Source organism: Clarias gariepinus, chromosome 1 (genome assembly GCF_024256425.1).
Source record: "Clarias gariepinus isolate MV-2021 ecotype Netherlands chromosome 1, CGAR_prim_01v2, whole genome shotgun sequence".
NCBI classification, from domain to species: domain Eukaryota; kingdom Metazoa; phylum Chordata; class Actinopteri; order Siluriformes; family Clariidae; genus Clarias; species Clarias gariepinus.
In genome coordinates this window covers 37,663,362-37,688,576 of record NC_071100.1, presented here as the reverse complement: position 1 = coordinate 37,688,576, position 25,215 = coordinate 37,663,362, and the positions used below count along the sequence as shown (strand labels likewise).

The following is a 25,215-nucleotide window of genomic DNA, read 5'->3' as shown; positions in this document are numbered from 1 at the left end:
GAAGAGAAGATATGCTAATGTAAAATTTCAATGGAAAACACCTTTTTAAAACGTGCTTATGAATGTGCAAATAAACTCACACGTCCAGCTAGTTTCGCATTAAAAACAAATATTGCAAAGAAAATCTGAATTCCGAACTGCTCCATTTTCATTTTGTTTATGAAACAATAGAGATTATTTTTATTTGGTTGCTGTTTTAATCTAACTGGCACATTTCTGTTTTGGGTCATGGGGGATCTGGAGCCTGCCCCAGGAAACTTGGAGCACAAGGCAGGGTACACCCCATCACAGGGCGCAAGTATACACACTGTCCCATTCCCAGACACACATTATGGGCAATTTGTAAAACACTATTCAGCACATGTTTGGACTGTGGGTGGAAACCTGTGTACCTGGAGGAAACCCACCAACCAGAGGACAAGCACACGTACAGGACCGGAAACAAGACTCGAACCCCTGGCCGTTGAGGTTGCACAACCAGATAGTCTATTATATTCAATGCCTTTACTAACTTGAGCAGGGTCTTGGATAACTCGTTCCCCTCAGTCTTGACTGGGCCGCAAAAGGCCTGGTTGATGGCCGAGTCTTTAGAGTAAACCTCCTCTTTAGGCAGACGAGAGTAGAGCAACTCCAACAACTTACAGCAACCGATCTTCATGATTATCTGACTCTCAAAAGCAGATTGATTTGACTAAGGCAAAAAAAAAAAATAACACAGACTTAATTCCTCAACTGCTTAATTCCTGGTGCATTGTAATAATTACCCACGACTGTAAAGATGTTCTCACTCACTTTCATGAAGCGTGCCTGTAGATTAGTCATGATGTTAGCCACGTTGGTGATGAAAAACTGAGCCAGAGCTTTAGCACCACAGTGAGTGACCAGTGGAACCAGCACTCTGTCCAGCAGGCCCAGGAGCATAAAGTTCTGAGGAACATCTTTGTCCTGGAACATCTGATGGATGGTGCAGAGGAGAAGAACTTGTCTTTCACAACCCGGCCTGTTCGAAAGAAATTATAGGCTCATAGAAACATCAAATCTGGACATGCAGTACAAGCCCAAAGCATGGGAGTGTTTCTCTGCTTACTGTCGTGCGATTTTTTGGAAGCATGTCTGAAACAGGTCCTCCATGATGTGCTTTCTGTCACGACACAGCACTTTCGCCATAAGTTTCAACACAAGAGGACTCTGAGATAGCTCCAAGGCATCCAAGAACTGAAACCAGGCATAAATTGATAAATTGATGACAGAACATTATCAATAGAGATATTATATATACATACATACATACACATTATATATATATATATATATATATATACACACGATTAGCAAAAAAAAAAAAAAAAAAAAAATATATATATATAATCATTTTTCTTTTTGACTGAGCCTGTGTGCATATGCATATATATATATATATATATAAACTGAGCATAACAGTGAGCTTTACATAATATGCTGCTTTCTTTGCTGGCTTTCTTTTCCTGTAAGATTAACTTTTTTTTTTTTTGCTGTAACACTAATGTGTGAAAATCATAAAGAAAGAAAAAAACTCCTAAAATAAATATGCATAAGAAAGTTTATACAAAAAAAAATATGAATAAACATTGAAGGCTGCCTAATACTTTTGCATAGTACTGTAACTGTAAATTTAAATTACTGCATTATTGCTGATTATTATAGTCACAGTTTCGGAACAAACTGGTTTTAAACTTCCAGCAGGAAGAATAAACATCTGTCTATTCATCTTTGAAGGTACAATTTTCATAGACTACTTTCTTTTTTGGAGTAAATCCTGCTCTGTCGTGCTTTCATTTCCGTTTCTTCCGCACACCCGGTCTAACTATCGCATCGACCAGCTCTGTTGAGTGATGTGTATAGCGGTGCCAACCTTGAGTGAAAAAAGTGCTAGATAAGAGGTCTGGATCCGGCATTTGGTGATGCCCGTTTTAAAGTGTCAGATTTAACCCTTTTTTTTAGACTTGTCTACATTATATGGCAATCTATTCATCTACCTATCCATAAATTCATTTAATTATCCACTTATCTATTTATTTATTTATCTACCTACTAACCACAATGGCATGTACCTCTTTTTTTAAGTACAGTTCTTGCAGTGACTAAACCATAAATGTTGACACACCTACACATGAAGGCATTTATTCATGAGTTTATGATTTCTGACTTATTACTAAATTTACAGCCTTTTACCTTACGAACACAATCCATGTAGTTGTTGCGCTGGAGTGATCCACGAGGGAACTCGTCTGACTGCATGGGGAAATGAGCAGCCACTAAAGCCTCCAGAGCTCTCTGCAGCTCTTCCAATGGACCATTGGGTAACGTAGTGAAGAACGGCAGCATGATCAATGTCTGGCTCTGTGAATTCCAAAATGTGACATTTTTAAAGCTATTTTCAACAAAAGCGTCTCAAGAATCCAACACAGTATGATGCATCTCACTTGGTGCACCGTTACTTGAACTCACACTTTAACATGCATATGGACATAAAGTACATGCACAAAAATACACAGTTTGGAATTACTTTAAAAAGCTGACTACCTTTAGATTTAAGGGCAGAGCTGTGTCTGTGATGAGAGTGGTAAACGTAGCAAAAACATCAATAAAGGCTGAGTGACTGGTATTTGTGCTTACTGAAGAGTCAATCTGTAGACAATAAAAGAACAATTATACAAACCAGGAGCTACAAAAATATGCATTATAGTCATTACAGAAACATGCGAGATGTTCTGAGTCTAATTGCATGGGATCCACTGATACATTTCTGTTACCTGCAGAACTTTGGAAAGCAGAGTAAGAGTAGAGGTTTTGCTCTCCGGTGAGGAGGACGGGCCTGTCCACCAGGGTTTCAGCAAGTCCCACTGCTTCAGTACTTGCTCGGACAATCGTGAGCCTTGAGTCTTTCTGACAGAGCGCTCACGGAAACTGTGGTCCAACATGCCATTGAGGAGGATACTAACCTGAGAAACAACAAGCATTCATGCATGCACAATACATAATGTCTAATGCAAACAATACACCGAAAGACAGAGAATGATGAAAATAATCTTTGTTGCAAGGGCAGAATATCCGCTCAATCACTCGTTGTATAATCAGCTTTATCCTGTATACAGGGTCACCTGGAGCCTATCCCCAGGAGATAGAGATATTATATTAAAGATAAGCTTAGGGAAAGTGGGCAGAGCTTCCAGGGTGTCAATTAATACTGAAGCATTTAAAACATATCTTTCTAGATTAATCCCTTGATTTGCTCATCTAATATTTTGCTCATTTTTATTTTTGAGTAACAACTCATGCAAATGAAATGGCAAAATAATTTACCCATCCATGACCTCATCAACTGAGGATATAGAAATCAGATTGCAAGAAAACAGGAAACAATTAAGGTCTGGTTGTTGCACGACCAACCCCCGCCCCCCCTTTTTGTTCTTTTTCTTTATTCCATGCAAGAGATCTTACCATGCTGGGGCTCTGTGTGGCTGCACTTAGCAGCAAAGGCACGGAGCGGTCCAGCTGCTGTAAAAGTTCTGCATTAATGGTACTTTGGAAAAGGCTGTAGAAATATTCTCCATGAGAGAAACTGAGAAAGTGAGGGTTCAGGCTGCCAGACAGCGGCACTGACAGGGTGATGGAGTTGAGCAGTAAACCCACTAACTGCTCGGTCTGTGGAATAAAAGAACAACCGGGGTTATTTCAGTCTTGCAGATGAATTCCTACATGGCTTTCTTGGGAGATGATCTCTAAGAAGTACTTACCTGATCACCTAGCGAGAAAGCCAGCTGCACTAGACCATTAGCTAGCTTCCTGCTACTGACATCCATGGAGGGCAGGGACTTCCTGTTCTCTCCAGGTGCAATGCCTTTGTACACTGCCATGAGAAGTCTGGAACCTAGAGAGCTGCTGTAAGCCAAATCCTGGTAAAAAAAAATCAAAAATCGTAAACAAAAGGTACTATTATGTATGGTGCACCATACCTGACCTGAAAAAAAAATTGGAAAACAAAAAGGATACCTGGTTGTGTAGGACAGAGCTGAGAATGCCACTCTGGTGAAGCTGTTTACAGGCTGAGAGTAGGAGTTGCAGCTTGGCATGGCTTTCCTGAGTGTCCGGATCATACAGATCCACTGCACACAGTTCCTCCACACTGTTCAGGCAAATGCATGAAACAGTATTTATCCTGAAATTAATAAAGTCTAAACCAACATATTATTATTATTATTAGCAGTAGTAGTAGTAGTAGTAGTAGTATCAGACCCCTGGGTAGTTATCTTCTTCCTAATGCTATTCTCCAAATCAGACTTGTATGGAGTTGCAGCCACAGCCTTCAGCAGCGGTACACACACCTCCGGCAACCGAGTCATCACCTCCAAATCGGCCATGTTGAAGCCAATAGAAGAAGGCTCGCACACCGTCATGCTGACCAGCGTGAAAAAATTGCTACTAAAAATGTCCCGTTCCAGCAGCTGAAAAGAAAGTTTCAGACGATGCTTGATGATGTTTTATATCCCTGTGTGAACCAAATAAAACTCATCAATGTGAAAAGCATCAAACCTTCCAGACGTCCTTCTGACATTTGAGCAGCACCATGGTGGAGAACTCCAGCAGGCGCACTATGATTGTGCACTTGTTGTAATTGTAGAGCTCCTTCTCACGAGGACTGAAGTGCGACCAAGTCGAGTCAGCTGACTTGAAACACGCCCGGGCAGCTTTCAGGTCGTTCAATGCCAGTTCTGTCAGGAAGAAATCAAGGGCTGGAAGGAAGCTGGACTTCTCACCAGGGTCTGGAAACAAACATTTGCAGTGAAGTAAGATTTTAGAGCTGGAGATTGAGAGCTGGATTGTTTATGGTGTAACATTCTTGGGTACTAGAATGTGCTTCTGAAACACGGAGCAAGATTTGACCTACCCAGAATTCTTTGGGGCTGCATGAGGCGGAGACTGGTAAAAGTGTTGTAGCAGTCAAGAACAGCTAGTAGAAGATCCATCCACTGCAGGGTGGCCCGGACACTGAAAGGAGCTTCCACTTCTCTCAAAGTGGGTTGGTACAGCAAGCCTCCACCTTCCAGACGTGTAATTAAAAACCTCTGGCCCTCATTTTTAACCTGCTCCTCCAGCCAGTGTGCAACACTAGCCTTCCCTGAGCATGAACGAAAAGAATATGAGAGTGAATCAGAAATCCCATACATCTCCAAAGTTCAACTTTAAATGTAAAATGAAGGTACAATTCTTCAATCACATAGAACTGATTGCTCAGTTGTTAACAGGGGTATGAGCTTCATTGGTAATAAATATAAAAATACTCATATGTTGATCATCCATAATATTATAACCACCCTAATATTATTAATATAGTCTAATATTGAGTAGGTCTCCCACTTTTGCCACCAAAAGAGCAACACATTGTGTGTTCTGACACCTTTTTAAGGGAACCAGCATTAACATTTACCAATTTAAGGAACAGTAGATCTTCCATTGGATCAAGCTTCATGGACCAGCCTTTACTCTCCAAGCTTGTGCCACCCATGACCCTGTCGCCGGTTTACCCTTTTATCTTCCTTGGACAACTATTGGTACAGTAGGTCCTGACCACTGTAGACCAGGAACATCCCTGCAGTTTGGAATTTGCCCTGACCCAGTCCCATACTCATCCTAATTTGTCCTTTTTCACAGTAGCTACAGATATAAAGATATTATATCTTTTTCCATTGGTGCCTGGAAGCGAGTGGGTTATATTAGGCAGCAAGTGAACATTTTATTCCCTGAAGTTGATGTGTTGGAAGCAGAAAAAATTGGCAAGCTGAAGGATTCATTCGACTATGTTGATGGCCAAAATGTAACAGCAAGAAGACTGGATGAACTCCAAAACAGAAGCTCTTATGAGATGCTTCCAGACTGCAGCAAGCAGGACCTACCAGAAGTGGTCCAAGGAAGGAAAACCAGTGACAGGGTCATGGGTGGCCAAGGCTAATTGATGCTGAAAAGGTTAAAACTGGTTCCAGAAGGAAGGTGTCAGAACGCACAGGCTATTACTGTTTTGGTTGCAGAAGGGGAGACCTACTCTATATTAGGCAGGTGGTCATGATGTTTTGGCTGGTTGGTGTTTATTCATCAGGTTATGAGATTGTCGGCTACCTGGCAAAAGTGGGACAAACTCAAAGAAGAGCTCAAGGCACTTGTGACGACACTCAGTCTGTGGACGTCCACATTGGGTCAGCAACCATTTGACCATGTCGATGAGACTCAGGGACTGGTCTGGTGGGAAACACCTGTAGACCATAAATAAGCACTATCAGCTAATCACTTTAACACAAACAGCCAGGGTGTAGGTTGGACAGAACAATCATTAAACATGAGGGAAGAAAACGACTCCTAATTCAAAAAAATACATCAACCATACTCTATTACGAGACACTATCTCATACCTGGGTATGCGTCTCTTGACAATTTGATTAAGCGAGTCTGCTTTGTGCTTGATGATCCTTTTAAGATGGTCCAAAGCACTGCAGCACTGCTGTACAGTTCCTTTAAAAGATCACACCAAAGCAACAAATGTTACCTGGAATTAGATCAAATATAATGAATTGAAAAAGAAGCAAAAAGATGCTCTCTTACCCAATGATTTTTCATCCGAGTGTGCTAAAGCCAGGCTCTCCACGAAGACCACGAGCACCTCAAATACAAACTGCTGCACCAGAGAGTTTTCCTCTCTGAAAGGAAAAGATACAAACATCTAGTATTTTCCTGTACAGGTCATAAAGACGCCATGGTCCACGTGTTTGTCTTTGTCCTCTCAGAAATCTCTCAGCATGATCAACCGTAAACATAAAGGGCTTCTGGCACTGTTAAAATCTATTCATTTAATAAAGATCTGAAAATTTCAAGAATTCAATCATATTCACACCTGAAGTGTCTGTAGATGTTGTTAAATGCCAGTGAAGCTCCCAGTCTCTTGAAAACATTAGGGTGTAGGGCCAGACTATAAATGCGTTTGAACAAAGACTTGATGTTGGCTGGGCTCTTTTTCTGCTGCTCTGGGGTGGTCTGTTTGATCGACCACTTCACAAACTCCTGAATGCAGCGGCCACTGAAGTCCCTCAATGTGCTGTCCAGGGGGTCCACCACACCATCCTGGATTTTAAAAGTCACAGCCAATACATTATTTTTACACAAATCAAATTACTTTAACATTAATTAAAAAATGCTGTTGTTTTCATATTTTCAACTTTTATTTTTTAGTTCTATTAAAAAAATAACACTCATTATCAGGTAAATAGTACGGGCAGGGAGGTCACTACACCCAGGTCCCATCACTACACCCAGGTGCTGATTCGACTTGAATTGCGATTCTGTTAGTTCCAGGATTTCATAAATATACTAATTCGATATTAAACTTTTTTTAGATTTCTAAACAAACAGCAAATAATTTGCTTGTACCACACAGGATGCTGAGGTCCCCGCCAATGTGTGATTAGTTTAGAGCATGCCCCTGTAGGATTATAGAGAAACTGCAACATTTTGCCACCTCAAACAGAAACATATTTGAATTAAAAATAAAATGAAAATTTTTTGAAGTCAGTGCGATGATACATGCGTTGCCACATGAAAGATTTGCGATATGTAACTGAAAATTTTACCCAACCATTTCTCTCTATTAAATTGTGTAGTAACCCAGACAACACATTACAGTGAAACCTTGGATTGAGAGTAACGCGGTTTGCGAGTGTGCTGCAAGACAGGCAAAGATTTTTAATAAATTTTTTATACATTTTGACTTTTTTTGAGTCTTCTTCTTTGTCTTTCGGCTGTTCCCTTTCAGGGGTCGCCACAGCGAATCATCTGCCTCCATCTAACCCTATCCTCTGCATCCTCTTCTCTCACACCAACTAACTTCATGTCCTCTCTCACTGCATCCATAAATCTCCTCTTTGGTCTTCCTCTAGACCTCCTGCCTGGCAGTTCCAACCTCAGCAGCCTTCTACCAATATATTCACAATCTCTCCTCTGAACATGCCCAAACCACCTCAATCTGGCCTCTCTGACTTTATCTCCAAAACATCTGATGAACTCACTCTTGATCCTATCCATCCTTGTCACTCCCAAAGAGAACCTCAACATCTTTAGCTCTGCTACCTCCAACTCTGCCTCCTGTCTTTTCTTCAGTGCCACTGTCTCTAAGCCGTAGAGCATCGCTGGTCTCACCACTGTCCTGTACACCTTTCCTTTCATTCTCGCTGATACTCTTTTATCGCACAACACACCTGACACTTTTCTCCACCCATTACAACCTGCCTGTACCCGCCTCTTCACCTCCTTTCCACACTCCCCGTTGCTCTGGACCGTTGACCCCAAGTACTTAAAATCCTGCACCTTCTTTACCTCTGCTCCCTGTAGCCTCACCGATCCTCCTGGGTCACTCTCATTTACACACATGTATTCCGTCTTGCTGCGGCTAACCTTCATTCCTCTGCTTTCCAGAGCATACCTCCACCTCTCCAAATTTTCCTCCACCTGTTCCCTGCTCTCGCTACAGAGCACAATGTCATCTGCAAACATCATAGTCCATGGGGACTCCTGTCTTACCTCATCAGTCATCCTGTCCATCACCAGAGCAAACAAAAAGGGGCTTAGAGCTGATCCTTGATGCAGACCCACCTCCACCTTAAACTCTTCTGTCACACCTACAGCACATCTTACCACTGTCTTACAGCTCTCATACATGTCCTGCACCACTCTAACATACTTCTCTGCCACTCCAGACTTCCTCATACAATACCACAGCTCCTCTCTTGGCACCCTGTCATACGCTTTCTCTAAATCTAAAAAGACACAATGCAACTCCCTGTTACCTTCTCTGTACTTCTCCGCCAGCATCCTCAAAGCAAATACTGCATCTGATGTACTCTTTCTAGGCATAAAACCATATTGCTGCTCACAAATGCTCACCTCTGCCCTTAACCTAGCTTCCACTACTCTTTCCCACAGCTTCATTGTCTGGCTCATTAGCTTTATACCTCTATAATTGCCACAGCTTTGCACATCTCCCTTGTTCTTAAAAATTGGCACCAATACACTTTTCCTCCATTCCTCTGGAATCCTCTCACTCTCCAAGATCTTGTTAAACAAACTTGTCGAAAACTCTACTGCCACCTCTCCTAAGCACTTCCACACCTCCACAGGTATGTCATCTGGACCAACAGCCTTTCCACTCTTCATCCTCTTCAACGCCCTTCTCACCTCACTTCTACCAATATTTGCTACTTCCTGTTCCCCAACAGTCACCTCTTCTACTCTTTGTTCTCTTTCGTTTTCCTCATTCATCAACTCCTTAAAGTACTCCTTCCATCTTCCCATCACCCTCCTGGCATCTGTCAGTACATTTCCATCTCTATCTTTAATCACTCTAACCTGCTGCACATCCTTCCCATCTCTATCTCTCTGCCTTGCCAACCTGTACAGATCCCCCTCTCCCTCCTTACTGTCTAGCCTAGCATATAAGTCCTCATATGCTCTTTGTTTGGCCTTTGCCACCTCTACCTTCACCTTACTCTGCATCTCCCTGTACACCTGTCTACTCTCTTCAGTCCTCTCAGTGTCCCACTTCTTCTTAGCTAGCCTCTTTCCCTGTATACACTCCTGGACTTCCTCATTCCACCACCAAGTCTCCTTGTCCACTTTCCCCTTACCTGATGATACACCAAGTACCCTCAGTTTTAGTGTATTAGTGTACCTAATTCAGTTAGTGTGTCGCTCAATCGAGTGTCACGAGGGATTTCTTGTTTATTTTTACGATAAAAAGCGTTTCCGTTGCGTGCACGTGTGTGTAAAGATTGGGGTAAGGGTAACCGTGTAAGACGAGAAGGGGAAGAGGGGAGCTTACTTTAGATTTACACACACACACACACACACACACACACAGCGCCTGCGCGCACAAACGGAAACACTTATCTGTCTGGATTTATTTATTTATTTATTTTAAGGTAAAGTGAATTAATTTGTCACCCGGGGGTGGGGTGGGGTGGGGGGGGGGGGGTGTTAGGTTTTTAAATAACCTATTTACAGAAAATAGTTACATTTAATGTTGCCAAATCCAGTTACTTCCTGCTGTCACTTACAGTGAAATTAAGCTAAACTTATTGAACTTATTATATGCATATACAGCTAATCTACAATGAGTCATTATACTGATATTATTTGGGATGTTGAGCAGACTGCACTGTCTAGGTGTGTTTTCATTGTAATCTGGCAACCCTGATAAGGATAAAGCTCTTTAAGTGAACGGAAATAAAATTTGTGCGTGTGCGAATAAATAAAATTTTTAAAGTAATCAGCCCCAAATATGGCATCAAACAAAGGCGTTAATTTGCTGATTAAAATTAAATTCTAATGACTATTTATGCTAGAAGATACAATTAAAATAGAGACAGAATTTGCAATAGAAAAAAAATAACAGAAAATTAAGGTACAAAAATAAAATAGAATTAAAATAGAATTTTAAATTGCACAGGAACATAATTTACAACAGTGTAAACTGTAAAAAAATATTAAAATATAAAAGTGCAAAGATGTTATTTTATGTTATCAATCTCACTTATACACCCGAGTTGAGGCTTAATAGCCTTGTTTAAGGGTTGAGTAGCAGCAGTACTAGGACTTAAAACTCACAACCTTCGGCTCCTTTACCTTTTATTTAGCTTGTCAAAAGTAAATCAGCTGGTTATGGATTCAATCTGTCTGTACAGTAAGTATATCGACAGTGAAATTTACCAGAATGGCTTCCAGCACAGCTACGGTGTCCTGACTCTCAAACTTTTTGTTGTTGGTGAACCAGTGGATCAGCTGCATTACCAAAGGCTCAAACAGCTGCCTTGTCACCTGGGAGAAGTGAGCAAATACATACATTCATATTTTAACTCCTGATTTAGACATAATACAGAATATTTGAAAAGAATGAATACAATGAAAAAATGCACTATAAAATGGAGTACCACATATTTAATAGTATAACTGTATATTATAATCACTTATTTATTGTTGAATCAAATGTATATTACACAGACCTGATCAACATCACAGGCCAGGCGTAGTAGCACGGGGAAGACACGTTTGTGCAGGTTGTACATGGGCGGAGTCGACTTCTCTTCCTCAGACATCTGAGCTCCTCTCCCCACCATATACACCACCAGACTGTGGAGAAGCTCACACGCTGCCACCTAGACCCACACAGGAGAGGAGGACCTCTATCACTCAATCAGTTCTAATCGGACTGTAGAATACTGTACAGAAGACTCAAAAAAAGTGGCTGTAATTCAGCATCCACCTAATTATTGGTTTATGCCAATTATTCAGCTAAAGGCCGCTATTTGGTTCAAACATACCAATTAACAGCCCTGGACAGGGTGCCAATCCATCACAGGGCACACATACATACACTTATTCATTCACACACTATGGGCAATTTGGAAACACCAATTAGCCTAATCTGCATATCTTTGGACTGTGGGAGGAAACCGGAGTAACCGAAGGAAACCCACCAAGCACAGGGAGAACATGCGAACTCTATGCACACAGAGACGGGAATCTTCGAGCTTGGCCGGGAATTATATTGCTTGTACATAATGTAAAGTTCTTTACAGCAAAAGTTTATTTCCATATTTCTCTTATACTGTCCTCGGCTTGCTCATCAGGGACAATCATATCATTTTGATTCATACACATTCACATTTCATATAAACTTAATTCTTTTGGTTGTGTAAAGCTGTTTTGTGACAATGTAAATTGTTAAAAGCGCTATACAAATAAAATTAAAATGAAACCTCAAATATAATCTTAAAATATAATCTTAAAATTTAATTTTTTTAAAGATAAGATAAGCTGTTGAAGTGGTTATATAGACATACTTTAGTTTGTCTATCACTAGAGGAGAGAGCAAGCTCGGTGATTCTCGGCAGGAAGGGGTCCAGGTAGATTACTGGCTTGATGTCTTTGAAAGGCACGGCAAAGCTCAGCCTTTTCTCACTGTCCCATGCTACAAACCGTCTCATCATATCCTCTGCAGATGTGGCTAGGGGGAAGAAAACATGCAATGCTTATACTCTTGAAAGAAGCAATCCGCAAAAACACGTTGTGCAGTAATTATATATCCTCTAATAATAATTCTCTCACGTTTACGGAAAAACTTTTTTTTTTTAAAGCAGCTCACCTGTAACCAAACTTCTGTTCAGCTGTCCTCCAAGATGGCCTAAAAGCTGCACCACTCGCCGCCGGACCACACCGATGGGGGACTCGTCTCCCTGACACACCACACATTATAACATGATCATTAACAGCTACATATTTTATACAAAATATGTTTTATAACACCTTATTACAGAAGAAGAAACCATAAAATTATAGTGTATCAACCACAGGGTGTTCCAAATGTCCAAATATAATACATTTCTTTAAGTGTTTCAGAACGCAGTAGACAGGAGCGTGTTCATTCTAGCATTCAGAGACTAGCATGCAAGGTCTGTGTTTGTGTATATACTGTATAACACGCACTGATCTTTATAAGTGCAAGGTTACCATGGGCAGATGTTTAGACTTCTGTAGGAGCCTCATCATAATCTTTCCGTATCCCTTCGCGGTTCCCGATGACACAAACGTGACATTCATGCTGCTCTCATCTTTATCTGATACAGCAGAGATTTGACACGGGTTAGATATTGTGTATAATCTATTTCTTTTTGAATACACACAGTAAATGATAGAGAAGGGCCCCTTAACATAGTTTATATTTGTGCTGCGAGTTCTCTCACCGTTGCTGGTGTTTGTTTTCAGGTAGCCGTCCAGGTGAGGCAGTATGTCCATATAGTGGGGCTGGAGGATGGAGGGAGGGATCTGAGAGGACCATGATTCCAGAGCATCCAACGCTGCAGTGGCCAGGGGGGCGTGGCTTAGACCCAGCCGCAGAGCAGCCTGAGGCACATCCACAAACAAAGACTGTTCTTCTCCCAGGGGTTCATTTGTGTATTGTTTGAATAAAGGAAAGTAAGAATTCTTCAGTTCTAACCTGAAGTGCAGGAATGTACGCTTTGATGTCCAACGCCACCATGTCAGGATGGAGAGACAGCACGAAGGTCAGAGACGCAGCCAGCAGCTCATCCTTATACTGCTTAATACGCATACACACCTGTAGGGAAAACTCAGTTATAGAAATCCTTTAAATACTGTATTTGAATGTCTAAGACTTTCTATTCAAATGCTTTCAAATTCTCATTGACTGGACACAGACTCTCACTCGCTCCCTATACCGAAACTGGAGTAATGGAGGAAATCCATAAAAAAACGGGGAGAACATGCACTCTTCGGCATAACTCAAACCCTTGACCCTGAACATGCAAAGCCAGAGTGCTTTCACTGTAAAACACGATTGGATTTTAAAACCCACCAGCAGTCTATAAGCTCAAACTTTATATTAGACACACAAAGAATGGCTCACATAACTGCCTGCTAGAAACGTAGGTAGAAAGTAAAGTAAAAACTAAATGACAGTGATTCAAATCCTCTTCTCTCTTTTTTTTTTTTTTTTAATGATTTAGGAAAACCTTTGTTTTAAGCCAAACATGGAATCTTAAACATTTATACTTAAGGTAAGTTAAGCCTTTGTCACATATACATTACAGCAAAGTGAAATTCCTTCTTCGCCTATCCCAGTGTAACTGGGGTCAGATTGCAGGGTCAGCTATGATACAGCACCTCTGGAGCAGATATGGTCAAGGGTCTTGCTCAAGAACCCAACAATGCCAACCTGGTGAAGCTGGGGCTCGAACCGCCAATCTCCTGATCAGTAACTCAGTGCCTTAGCCCTCTGAGCCCCATATATGTCATGTTTAAGTGCTAATCAACCTGGATAAATAAATAATATGAAGGGTGTTCAATCAAACCGGGACTCCTGATGCACAATAACAGAACACAGGTATGAGAGTAAAAACTCCCTTTATTTATCTACATAACCCTTTTCCACTAATGTACTAATCCCAGCGTTTCACTAATGCTCAAATACCATCAAGGGTTAAATGTTTTCCATGGTCGTCCATGGTCCAAGTGCCTGATTAACATCTAAAAGTGCTGGCCTCCCAGGAACTCCTTTTTAATGGCTCAAACATGTGGAGCAAGGTCTTGGAGCAAGGTCAGGCCTGTACAGTTCAATTGAAAAATATTATTTGTATAGCGATTTTAATATTGTCGCAAAGTGATGAAATGTGAATGTGTATGAATCAGAACGGAGGACGACGGAGACAGTGGCAAGGAAAAACTCCCCGAGATGGTAATAGCAAGAAACCTTGAGAGGAACCAGACTTAACAGGGAACCCATCCTCATCTGGGTGAGAACAGATCAGCATGCGAAGCATTTTCAGCATACAAGTGACCCAATCGGTCGGGTGTAAAGCAGCTGGTGACAAGACGAATCATAAATTAAGGTTAGGTGAAGATTAATGTACAGTATATTTATTTCATATTTTACTTCATTTACACATCTATTCTAAATGCTTTGATTGTTTTATATGCAAAAATATGATTATAGTGTTGGAAATTGCCGATATTGGTAATATTTTGGGGATTATCTGCATTTACATCATTTCCTATGGGAGAACATGTTTCGCAAATGAGAAATTTGGCCTTAAGAACGCACCTCCGGAACGGATTAAATTTGTATGCCGAGGTAGCACTGTACAGGCCTTCTTTAATGTGGTTGCACCATTCAAATGTTTTACGTCAGCTGTACTGTGCTGAATGCGTCTCTAAATGTCGGTTTTACACATTCATTTACGAGAAATTTCATCACAAGTCCTGGTTTGACTCGAACGCTCCTCGTACTAACATTGTCGACACACCTAATGTCTACTTTTATTAATAAATGAGGGTTCAGGATGTAAATATGTAGGATAAGCAGAAAGTGAACAACATGTAAAAAATAAAATAATCAAACCTCCTTGCCAAACTTTGAGACGAGTGCAAAACAGGCACTTCCAGCCTGAGAGCCATCACTGGTGCTTCTGGGACCTTGATTCTGGGAGAAGAAAAAAAAATTACAAAGACGTGAAAAGAAACAGTTCAAGATCTTATATGAGCACGCTGAGTGATCGCTAGGCTTTAATGACAAAGTTTATATACAAGTATGTTTAAGTACTATAAGCACAACAAGATTTACCTGAAAGTATTTGATCTTCTTGGCAATGAACATCGAGAGAGACAGAAGTTTGTAGAAGCCGCTGACCAGAGGGAAGCGTATGGACTGGAGGATGAGCTCATGGCACAGAGGGTAAACCCACTGAGCGAAATATTCAGGGTTCTTCGATGGAAGTAATGCACTAAAAATCAATTATTCACATCAATTAAAAAAATGGCGTACAGGGCGACCTGCATACTAAGTATCCGAAAGTAATGAATGCATATTCTAAAAATGATCTGAAATTATAAAAAAAAATACCTGCAAAAGTCCACTAAATTAACAAAGGCGGTGAAATCTTTGGGTTTGTTGGGTACCAGGTTGCTTGTGGGATCAGAAGATGGCATGAATCCAGAGCCCACGTCACTCTGTCCCTGAGAAAACAGTGAAAAAGTGCAAATAAGACACAGCATAAAGAGCATAGTATAGGCTTGATTGCTGGAAAGTAGCTTGTTTCAGTTGTGTACATAAAGATTTCGAATGATACTTTCACTCATTTTCAGTCGTTTTCACTTTTACTTCACTGTCACTACCTCATCATCATCTGCGTTCACTTTCTGCAGAGACAGATCAAGCTTTTCCACAATCTTCATGATAGACTGCACCAGTGCATCATACAGCAGCATGTTCAGAGCTTTCAGGCTGTAGTTCCTGGTTAAAGCAGCACTGTCAAGAAATCCAGTGTCCTAGAAGAGGAAAAAAAAAGCAACAAGGGGAAATGTACACTGTTCTGTACAGAGCGGTCCTATCATGCAAAATCTACTGCTTTCCCCCTTTTTGTTTTACTAGCTGGGGCGTAAACAAGCAAATACGATTTTTTCCCTTTTTTTGACATGACATATCATGAGACCCTCAAGGCTCAATGCTCACCTCGGCCAAGTTGTTTTTTTGAGCGCCAGTGAATAAAGCTAGTAGCTAACCTACGAGTATACATTGCACAGGATTAGATAAAAAATATAATAAATTTAAAAAAAGGTATAACCTGTACTATTACTGGTTAAACACTGCTTGCAAAATATGAATTACGTGTTTACCTTTTCTCAGTCTTTGTATTGTGTTTTTGTGCATTTCACCCAATTTATTCGGTACAAAATTTTCCCATCTTATGTTCCTGATTTTGCGAACATCCTATGTACAAAGATTTCCTGTTGAGGCCAATTTTTGTCAATTCTGTATGATTTTTATACGTTTTATACAATTCCCTGAGACAGCATGAGGAAGGAAACTATGTACAAAACCGGACTCCAAATCGAACCCATCTCCTATATGTGGCATTGGGTAGTTGAATTACAAATCAAACAATGCACAGACGAGTAACCTAAAACAACATTACAGTAAGTGTCTTGATGTCATGTTCAGTAAGACAATGTTCTGAGTAATTGTCTCGGAATAAGGACAGAACAGTTTCTTTTTCTGATTTAAAGCAGCAGGTTATCAGTAAGTTCAATGTGCAGGTGAGATCTTCCCCTGAGGAAAGCGTGAGGAAAGAAGTGCAAATCTGGTGGAAAGCAGCTAAATATTATTGCATTTTTATTAACGACGGAGGTCAATGTTTTATAAAATCTAAATCTCACCTTCATATTTTCACAGTCTAGAAGCCCCTTGAAAAGATCCAGATAGTCCTTAGAGGATGGAATCTTCCATTTCCCAGTTCGCACCACCGTCGGCTCACCACCTTCCTCTTCGGTCCTGGCAGTACTCTGAGAAACACCTGCCTCCTGCACAAAGCAATAAACACTAATCAGTGTTCAAGTATAACATCTCAAGCAACATTTCAAGCTTTGAGAAAAACTTTATGATTTAGCAATATCACACGAGGGAAAATACAACTGGAAAGCTGTATTGCTGGAAATAGCACAGTTGTGATGCAGAGGAATTAACAGGTGGAAAGTAGTGCTTAATTAGCACCATGTAGCCAAAAGGTGAGGAGAATAAACCATAGAGGTGCACAAGCAATTATTGATGAGACCAAGTGTTGTTTAAGATGATATTGTTCTATCAGATTTGTTTTTCTGATGAATTGATCACCTGACAGTTTATGTAATCAACTATTATTAGAACACGCGGGACGTGGAGCGATAAGTGTAGTGAAACATCCCAGTGCTGCTACTGTCCATTATCATCACTCATGGAATGCCCCTCATCCAATCAGATTCCTCAGTAGGAAATAACTATTGTATAATAAACACTCAAATAAGATTACCTCTACTTGAATGACTGGTTTGGAGCACACCCGAATCAAGCCTTGATGAACTGGGGGTTAGAGAAACATACAAAATGAGTTCATCAGTGAAAATTTCGTCGGAGTGTAACACGACAGCGTTTCAAAAATGGCTCTTACCCACAGAGCTGGTGAAACTCCAAAGGACAGGGCCCCTGGCTGCCATAGCAACAAGAACCTTGATGATGGAGCGACAAGTTGTGTACTGCATTTTCTGACTGTACTGAGGGTAGGTGTCTATCTGTACCACCAGGAGGCGCTCAAGCACAGATGTGTACACTTCAGGAACCTGAAAAGAAAATCCAACATCACTCAACTCAAGATATTCATGTGACAGTTCCACGTGTAATCTAGATTAGTTATAAATCTATAGGTGGCACTTACAGAAAAATAATCAACACCTAACCAATGAGAATCAGGAATATGGAATTCATGGTTCAAGTGGAAAACTGATTAGAGAACAATATCTGTCGCTTACTTTGTCCAGGTGAATCAGAACACTAGCGATGGAGTCCAGGAAACTGGGCAGCTGGTATACGTTATCATCATCGCGGTCTGACTCGATCAGGTACATCTGCTTACAGCGCTGGATGAGCTCGACGTACATCAAATCTACATCCTGAGGGCACACCACTTTACACGGCTACACCGGCACACAGAAAAACAGCAGAATGAATTGATCACCTCTAATTTGTGCAGCTACTACAGTAATGCTTTAAGCAGATCATCATGATATTTATCAATCCCACTAATAAGACCCACCGCAGCAAAAAGGCCATATCCTTTTATAGCGATGGAGAGTTCTTTGTTAGACGAGTCCATTGTCCTGATAATAGAGCAAAACTTCTGCATGAAGAACTTTAGCTTGTCTTGATGCTGCTCTACATTTTCAGCCACCAGGAGGGCAACCTACAACACGATCAAAAGTCAAACCAACATTCCTGCATTTCATCTATATAAGGGGAAGGACTGAGATGTATACTGTATCTAGACAGACACCTGTTTGAGGAAAGACTCCAGAGCAGCATAGCTTGTTTTCTTCATTTCAGGATTTATGTGTCCGCAAAGTTTGGACATCACTTCAAACACGGTCCTGTAGTGGTCCATGAGGCGGCTGCTGAACTGGCCTGCATGCTTTGTAAAGAGTTTCAGTCCGGCTGCAAAAAAACACATACATTGCTGTGAAAAAGTATTCCGTCCTTTCGTTTGTCACACTTAAATTAATGAGATCATCAAACTAATTTAATATTATATAGAGATACAAATACAAAATAAAGTTTTAAAATGATGGATTTATTTATAGAGGGGGAAAAAGGTGTCCAAACCTGTCTGGCTTCATGTAAAAAAAAAAAAGTTATTTATTATTAATAAATGAATAATTAATTAATTATTAATATTAACTAATCGCTGTTGTCACCAAAAGTTTTTAGCTGCATGAGCAATTTTTTTTAACATAGGGCCAGAGGTCAGAGACAGCACATCCGAGACTCTGTCTTTTATTTTGTACAAATGAAATATATATACACGTACAGTATACAATATACACACATATACCCGCACACACACATACTATATATATATAAATACACAGACACATACACAGTGGGTACGAAAAGTATTCAGACCCTCTTACATTTTTCATTCTTTGTTATATTGCAGCCATTTGCTAAAATCATTTAGGTTCGTTTTTTTCCTTTAATGTACACACAGCACTACATATTGACAGAAAAACACAGAATTGTTGACATTTTTGCAGATTTATTAAAAAAGAAAAACTGAAATATCACATGGTCCTAAGTATTCAGATCCTTTGCTCAGTATTTAGTAGAAGCACCCTTTTGATCTAATACAGCCATGAGTCTTTTTGGGAAACATGCAACAAGTTTTTCACACCTGGATTTGGGGATCCCCTGCCATTCCTCCTTGCAGATCCTCCCCAGTTCTGTCAGGTTGGATGGTAAACGTTGGTGGACAGACATTTTTAGGTCTCTCTAGAGATGCTCAATTGGGCTTAAGTCAGGGCTCTGGCTGGGCCATTCAAGAACAGTCACAGCCACTCCCTCGTTATTTTAGCTGTGTGCTTGGGGTCAGTGTCCTGTTAGAAGGTAAACCTTCAGCCCAATCTAAAGTCCTGAGCACTCTGGAGAAGGTTTTCGTCCAGGATTTTCCTGCACAGTCTCAAGTCATGGCTCATAGCCAGGGGCGGACTGGGAACAAAAAGTGGCCCTGGACTTTCTGGCTCGCACTAGCCCACATCATAACACATTGGCTCATTAATGTAGGAATAAAGTTTTAACACCAGTTATAAGTATAACTGTTATATTACTATATAAGTATAAAGATATAACACAATACAGAAATCAATGCTTTTTAAACATACTATTTGAAGTACATATATTGAGTCATATTAGTAAAACAAAGAAACAAAGGAAAGAACATCAAGACCAACAACATATAAATCTATAAAGGCAATATTTTAAAAAGAATGGCAATAAACTGAACAGGTAAGCTAAAATGAAATCAGTAGCAGCATTAGCTTACTCTAGTAAACTAGTTGCTTATTTTAATTATTATGGTAGTCAATATTAATTTGAAATAAGGCTGAGAAACGTTATTTTTAATTAATATTGACTACCATAATAAATTTATCTCTCCCTCCGTAAATTAAAAGTGAAGGTGTCTAATTTATATCGAGGGAGGGCAATACATCCGCTTTATTTGTAATGTTGCTCGTGGCAGTCTAACAGCCCGTTAATTCATGCTGATGTAATGATGAGATGGACAAACTGCTCGATGCCCCCGTTCTTTTATTTGCTGCATTGTCAGGTTATAGTACAACCTTTCGGTCGGATCCTAAACTTAAATCCAACTAAAAACTACTGAAAAGAAAAGAAAACTCAGGTTATATAACCCAGCTTACATCTTGCATTCACACACACCGGACCACATTACCCACAATGCATCTCCCGCACTGGACTACACTCCCGTAAACAGCTGTCGTAAATCAACCTCTCTCTCCCGCAACAACACACTCTTTGTCGGCGGCGCCCGTGCGATCGACGCACTCTTCCATATGATTAGGAAATAAATGCAATATTAAGGTTTCCGTCATTTTTTATATATTTGTGTACTGACTGGGCCGGCCATATTGGCCGGCGGCCCACCGGAAAAACATCCCGGTACTCCAGATGGCCAGTCCGCCACTGCTCATATCTGTTTTGGATTAAAAGGGTGCTTCTTCTAAATACTCAGCAAAGGGTCTGAATACTTATGTGAATGCCCATGTGATACTTCAGTTTTTCTCTTTTTTAATAAATCAGCAAAAATGTCAAAAATTCTGTGTTTTAGCAAATGGCTGCAATATATAAGTAAAAAATGTAAAGGGGTCTGAATATTTCTGTACTCACTGTGTATATATATATATATATATATATATATATTTTTTTTTTTTTTTTTTTTTTTTTCCAGTTAAACCCTGTTGGATCCGATCACAAACGTGGAAAACTGAAATGAAACTCTACTAATTTTATCCATCAGCATTATACAGCATTATTAAAATAATCAGACAATATGACTTAATCTCGTCCTAGATCATGATATCTAATCACTCTCATCAAATATTTTCACTAACTCAGCAAGCCTCTGCTGTAAGACATTTTAAAATTCTTTTAATCTACATACAGTAAGTTAAAGCAAAGTATTAAAATTTATCATCGTATCGGTATCGAAACAAACACTTTGGTATCACGGCTACACTACACTATTAGTGTTGTTGTGACTGACGAAAGGGTAGAGAGAATACGTCAGATCTCCTACACAAAGATCACTTTCGTTTGCTGTCTAAAATCAGCCCGCTTTTGCAAATATATAACATTATATTTCATATATTATATTTTCATATTTAACACACATACTGTATAGAAATAAAACCAAACAAACTGCAACCTCTTACCACAGGGGACTGCGTAGCGCTTCATTTCAGTCTAAAGAGGATTTAAAGAAGAAAGATTTTGTAAAAGTTGTACATATAAAGTAGTAATAAATAAACATTTCTAAAGCAAACTGTCTCCACTCACCTGTGGGCTGATTGCCTTTAGGGCATAGTCAAAGATATCTTTAGAGGTATCGGGATCTAGTTTAGACATGACGTTAGACATGAGGTTAGAGCAATCAGATGTGTTTGTATCTATATGCTTAAAAATAAACACACTCACACAGACACACCTTCTTCCATTGATTTAGTAAAGTTCACCATGAGTGCTGTGATTCCCCTGAGAACCCCAGCAACAACGGGAAGCTTCGGCTCCTTAGTTGCAGAGGTCATCTGGAAAAGATGAACATTTCTATTCAGGCTTTGTTCACATTACAAGCCAGATTTTTCGATTCTGATACTTCTGGACAGATCGGATTTGCATGTTGTGTCAGTTCACATTCATAATTACCAGTGACCTTTATCTGACTTTTATCTGGTAATGTGAACACAGCCCTAAGTAATCTACTGTATTTATGTTTATTGTGTGAGCATGATCTAATTTCTTTAATTCTGAACACTTCTATACCTGCTGCTTCAGTTCTCCAAGATAGGCCTTATAGAGTTTGTCTGAATTGTTGACCATCTCGCTAGGGTGCACTTCACCCAATACGCCCAGAAGTTCATAAATGTTTCCCAGCACTGTAAGAAGAGAAAAAACAGCACAAAAGGAAATGCTAGCAGGTTGAAGAGCTCTACGGATATCAGAGTTTGTTGCCATGATAATCTCGACATCTATTACTGTATTAATAGTTATTCGGATAGTTAAACTTGCCAGTGTCGGGTATCTTGTTTTTCTGACACAGCTCCCCATAAAACTTGTTGAACATGTCTCCTAATTTAAAGTCCTGAGCAACACTCGAGTCCTTGGTAAGATAGAGTACCTAGTGAAAAGTCGAAATGTTACTTTCAGGAAAATACACTCAGGAAAAAAAAAGTAGAATGAAATAAAAGCGAAAGAACAAACACCAAAACATTCTTTGCATAATTCGATAACTCACCTTCATAAGCAGTTCTAAGGCAGGTCCCCTACACTTTGCAGCTTTGTCCTTGGTGTAGACGACAAGACAAGCATCCTGTTCACAAAAAAAAAAAAAAAAAAAAAACACATTGTATTTTAACCAACCTGATCCACTTATAAACAAAAATAAAAGATTGTCAAAGAACGGCTTGGTTACTAAAAGTGTATATCAGTATGAATTTGAAATGAGCCTATGCTCAGAGCTTCAATTAAGTTTTCAAATTAAACTAATTAATTTGCTCCACCAGCACATCTCCTTCTGTGATTGGAGGAAGTAACTACCCGTGACTGGTGGGTGGAGCTGGCAACCATCAGTCAGTGTAGTTAAAAGTGGTGAAAGTAGTTTTAAATGATTACTGGTACTACTGTATGTAGCCAAACAAAAGATGAGGAGAATAAACCATGGGGATGGTGGACAAGCCTGAGAAATCTATAAGATTTACTTTATATTTCCACTTTAGAATATCAGCGAACTTCAGGGTGTTCCACCAACCAAGTAGTGCCCTTAATCAGGGGTTACAGAGGGATTTGGGATTCAGAGGCACTGCCTTCAAATCACCTTGAGCTCAACGGCATAGTTCTTCTCCCATCCTTTAACGTAGTCAGCCATCCTCTGCAGGAATGTCGCCAGCAGATTAAGGACATCCACCCGGGCATCCTGGAGCTGGAGAGCAGGCGCAGAAATTAACACACAGAAGCACTAATAATAAAAACTAGTATGATGGTCAGCTGGCATAAGTCTTACCATGTCATTGCCCAGGGACTTGCGGAGAAAGCTAAGTAGGCCGCCTTCTTTCGCGAACAACAAGGATGTCTGGAAAGCTGTATATTAAAATGGGAAAAAAGGTAAATTATGGGTGGCCAAGTCTCACTGATGCACACGGGGAGTGAAGGTAGTCTGATTTATTAGAAGTGCAAGTCAAACTGATGAAAAGGTTAATGATTGTTGGGATTAAAAAATGTCGGACCACACAGTGCAAAAGGAGGGGTTCTACTCAATATAATGCGGGTGGTTATAATCAGTGTATATCTCAGCCCTTAACAGGTGCCATGAGTGCCATGAGATGATGGATGTTGTTCACTGTTAGGGGTTTTAATGTTATGGCTGATTTTTGCACAGGAAAAACAAATTCCTTCAACAGGGTGCAGCTGCATAAAAAGCTAGAGGAAATCACTCATGCAACCATTATGACCTGTTTTTTTTGTCTCTCTCTCTCACACACACACATTAATACAAATACAATTTTTTTGCATTGCATTATAATTATGCAGAATGTAACTTCAAAAAAGAATGCACATAGAAAAATCTTGCATTACCACTGATTACCATGATAAACAAACTCACAGCTTCAGTACTGATTGAATGAGCTTACACACAAACACAAACACTACAGGCCATGTTTTATAGCTTCTCACCCAATTCATTCTCATTCTTGGTCACCATGCACTCCTGTCCCAGGTCCCCGATAAGATCATGACAGATAATGGCAGCGTTTCTCGTTTCTGTGTCTTTGAGAAAGGAGTGAAGTTTGACTAAAGAGCCCTGAACTCCCCCGACAGCCGAGCTCTCAGAGGAGGACATGTTTCATCAACAGACCCGCAAGTGAGGAGGCGCAGGTTGGGCGGCAAGACAACACCACGTGATCAAGCCTGCCACAACTTCCTGGTTGGCGCGCGAGGACACGCCTACCGCTGAATTAGGAGCGCTGCGATTGGCCAGAGTCTGTCACGAGCGCGGGGATGGAAAGGAAAAACAAAAAGAAATGACATGATTTCCATTTGCAAACAAAAATGCAAAGAGATGAATAAATATAAATAAAAATGTTAAATAAAATAAATGATAGTCTTCATTTGTGCACTTTTTGTGTCAACGAATATGTAATATATTTAAAAAAAAGATGTATTTTTTTGTGTTATTATTTATCTTAAATTAAGAGATTATCATAAAGTATTTCCCCTGATATAGAAGTACATATATCAGGAATGACAGTATTTTAACATCTAGGCAGCACAGTGGCTTAGTGGTTAGCACTTTGTCCCTCGTACTGCCCGGGTTCGATTCCCACCTCTGTCCGTGTGTGTGATTTGCATGTCTAACCGTGCTTGGTGGGTTTCCTCCAGGTTCTCCAGTTTCCTCCCCAATGATATGCAGATTAGGCTAATTGACGTTCCCAAATTGCACTTAGTGTGTGTGTATGTGTGCAGTTGCAGTTGATTGTGCCCCTGTCCATGGTGTAGCCTTCCTCATGCGCTGAGTCTCCTAGAATGGGCTCCAGGCCAACTCTGACCCTGTACAAGATAATGCAGTGTAGACGGTGAGTAAGTGAGTGATATTATGAATGATATTATTTTAATAAATAGGCCTTTTTTTATTACCATAAGAAATTGTACCATGGTAGTCCAGTTGTACCTGTACCATAATATCTAGTATCATTGTATTTTAGACAGTATCATGGTACTTATTTGGTTTTACCGTGATACATACATTGTATGTACACAATAATATGTAAACAATATGTTGTACATTTTTATGTACTATAATAGTGATATTTATATTGTACAATACCACTGTATGCATGAAACACTGATTAAATGCATATTATTATACACTAAATGACCGCACAAGCAACATAAGTACTTACCATACATATTGTACCATGGTAAAAAAAAATATTGTCTTTATCATGGTAAATGAAGAATAATAATAAAAT

General features: G+C 40.0%; 1 protein-coding gene across 1 annotated transcript in view; it reads right to left on the bottom strand.

Annotated features, from left to right (window-relative positions):
- The window catches only part of prkdc (protein kinase, DNA-activated, catalytic subunit), a 58,651-nt gene extending 34,552 nt beyond the window's left edge, over positions 1-24,099 (bottom strand). Inside the window, exons 1-42 of the mRNA XM_053493419.1 lie at positions 23,921-24,099; positions 23,250-23,326; positions 23,064-23,168; positions 22,485-22,559; positions 22,259-22,367; positions 22,013-22,125; positions 21,678-21,777; positions 21,530-21,585; positions 21,406-21,436; positions 18,453-18,610; positions 18,216-18,362; positions 17,932-18,096; positions 17,574-17,742; positions 17,436-17,485; positions 16,807-16,950; positions 15,766-15,918; positions 15,494-15,606; positions 15,215-15,374; positions 14,993-15,073; positions 13,073-13,192; positions 12,819-12,978; positions 12,586-12,692; positions 12,221-12,311; positions 11,919-12,082; positions 11,079-11,231; positions 10,786-10,893; positions 6,923-7,149; positions 6,634-6,728; positions 6,444-6,543; positions 6,154-6,287; positions 4,928-5,158; positions 4,573-4,802; positions 4,276-4,484; positions 4,033-4,165; positions 3,777-3,935; positions 3,481-3,684; positions 2,793-2,981; positions 2,563-2,667; positions 2,212-2,379; positions 1,088-1,215; positions 793-1,000; positions 513-691 (exon numbers count right to left, since the gene is read on the bottom strand). Of these exons, the coding sequence (XP_053349394.1) occupies positions 513-691; positions 793-1,000; positions 1,088-1,215; positions 2,212-2,379; positions 2,563-2,667; positions 2,793-2,981; positions 3,481-3,684; positions 3,777-3,935; positions 4,033-4,165; positions 4,276-4,484; positions 4,573-4,802; positions 4,928-5,158; positions 6,154-6,287; positions 6,444-6,543; positions 6,634-6,728; positions 6,923-7,149; positions 10,786-10,893; positions 11,079-11,231; positions 11,919-12,082; positions 12,221-12,311; positions 12,586-12,692; positions 12,819-12,978; positions 13,073-13,192; positions 14,993-15,073; positions 15,215-15,374; positions 15,494-15,606; positions 15,766-15,918; positions 16,807-16,950; positions 17,436-17,485; positions 17,574-17,742; positions 17,932-18,096; positions 18,216-18,362; positions 18,453-18,610; positions 21,406-21,436; positions 21,530-21,585; positions 21,678-21,777; positions 22,013-22,125; positions 22,259-22,367; positions 22,485-22,559; positions 23,064-23,168; positions 23,250-23,326; positions 23,921-24,086 (5,774 nt within the window). The 5' untranslated portion in view covers positions 24,087-24,099. The remainder of the gene's footprint in view (positions 1-512; positions 692-792; positions 1,001-1,087; positions 1,216-2,211; positions 2,380-2,562; positions 2,668-2,792; positions 2,982-3,480; positions 3,685-3,776; positions 3,936-4,032; positions 4,166-4,275; positions 4,485-4,572; positions 4,803-4,927; positions 5,159-6,153; positions 6,288-6,443; positions 6,544-6,633; positions 6,729-6,922; positions 7,150-10,785; positions 10,894-11,078; positions 11,232-11,918; positions 12,083-12,220; positions 12,312-12,585; positions 12,693-12,818; positions 12,979-13,072; positions 13,193-14,992; positions 15,074-15,214; positions 15,375-15,493; positions 15,607-15,765; positions 15,919-16,806; positions 16,951-17,435; positions 17,486-17,573; positions 17,743-17,931; positions 18,097-18,215; positions 18,363-18,452; positions 18,611-21,405; positions 21,437-21,529; positions 21,586-21,677; positions 21,778-22,012; positions 22,126-22,258; positions 22,368-22,484; positions 22,560-23,063; positions 23,169-23,249; positions 23,327-23,920) is intronic.
- Positions 24,100-25,215: the final 1,116 nt, after the last annotated feature.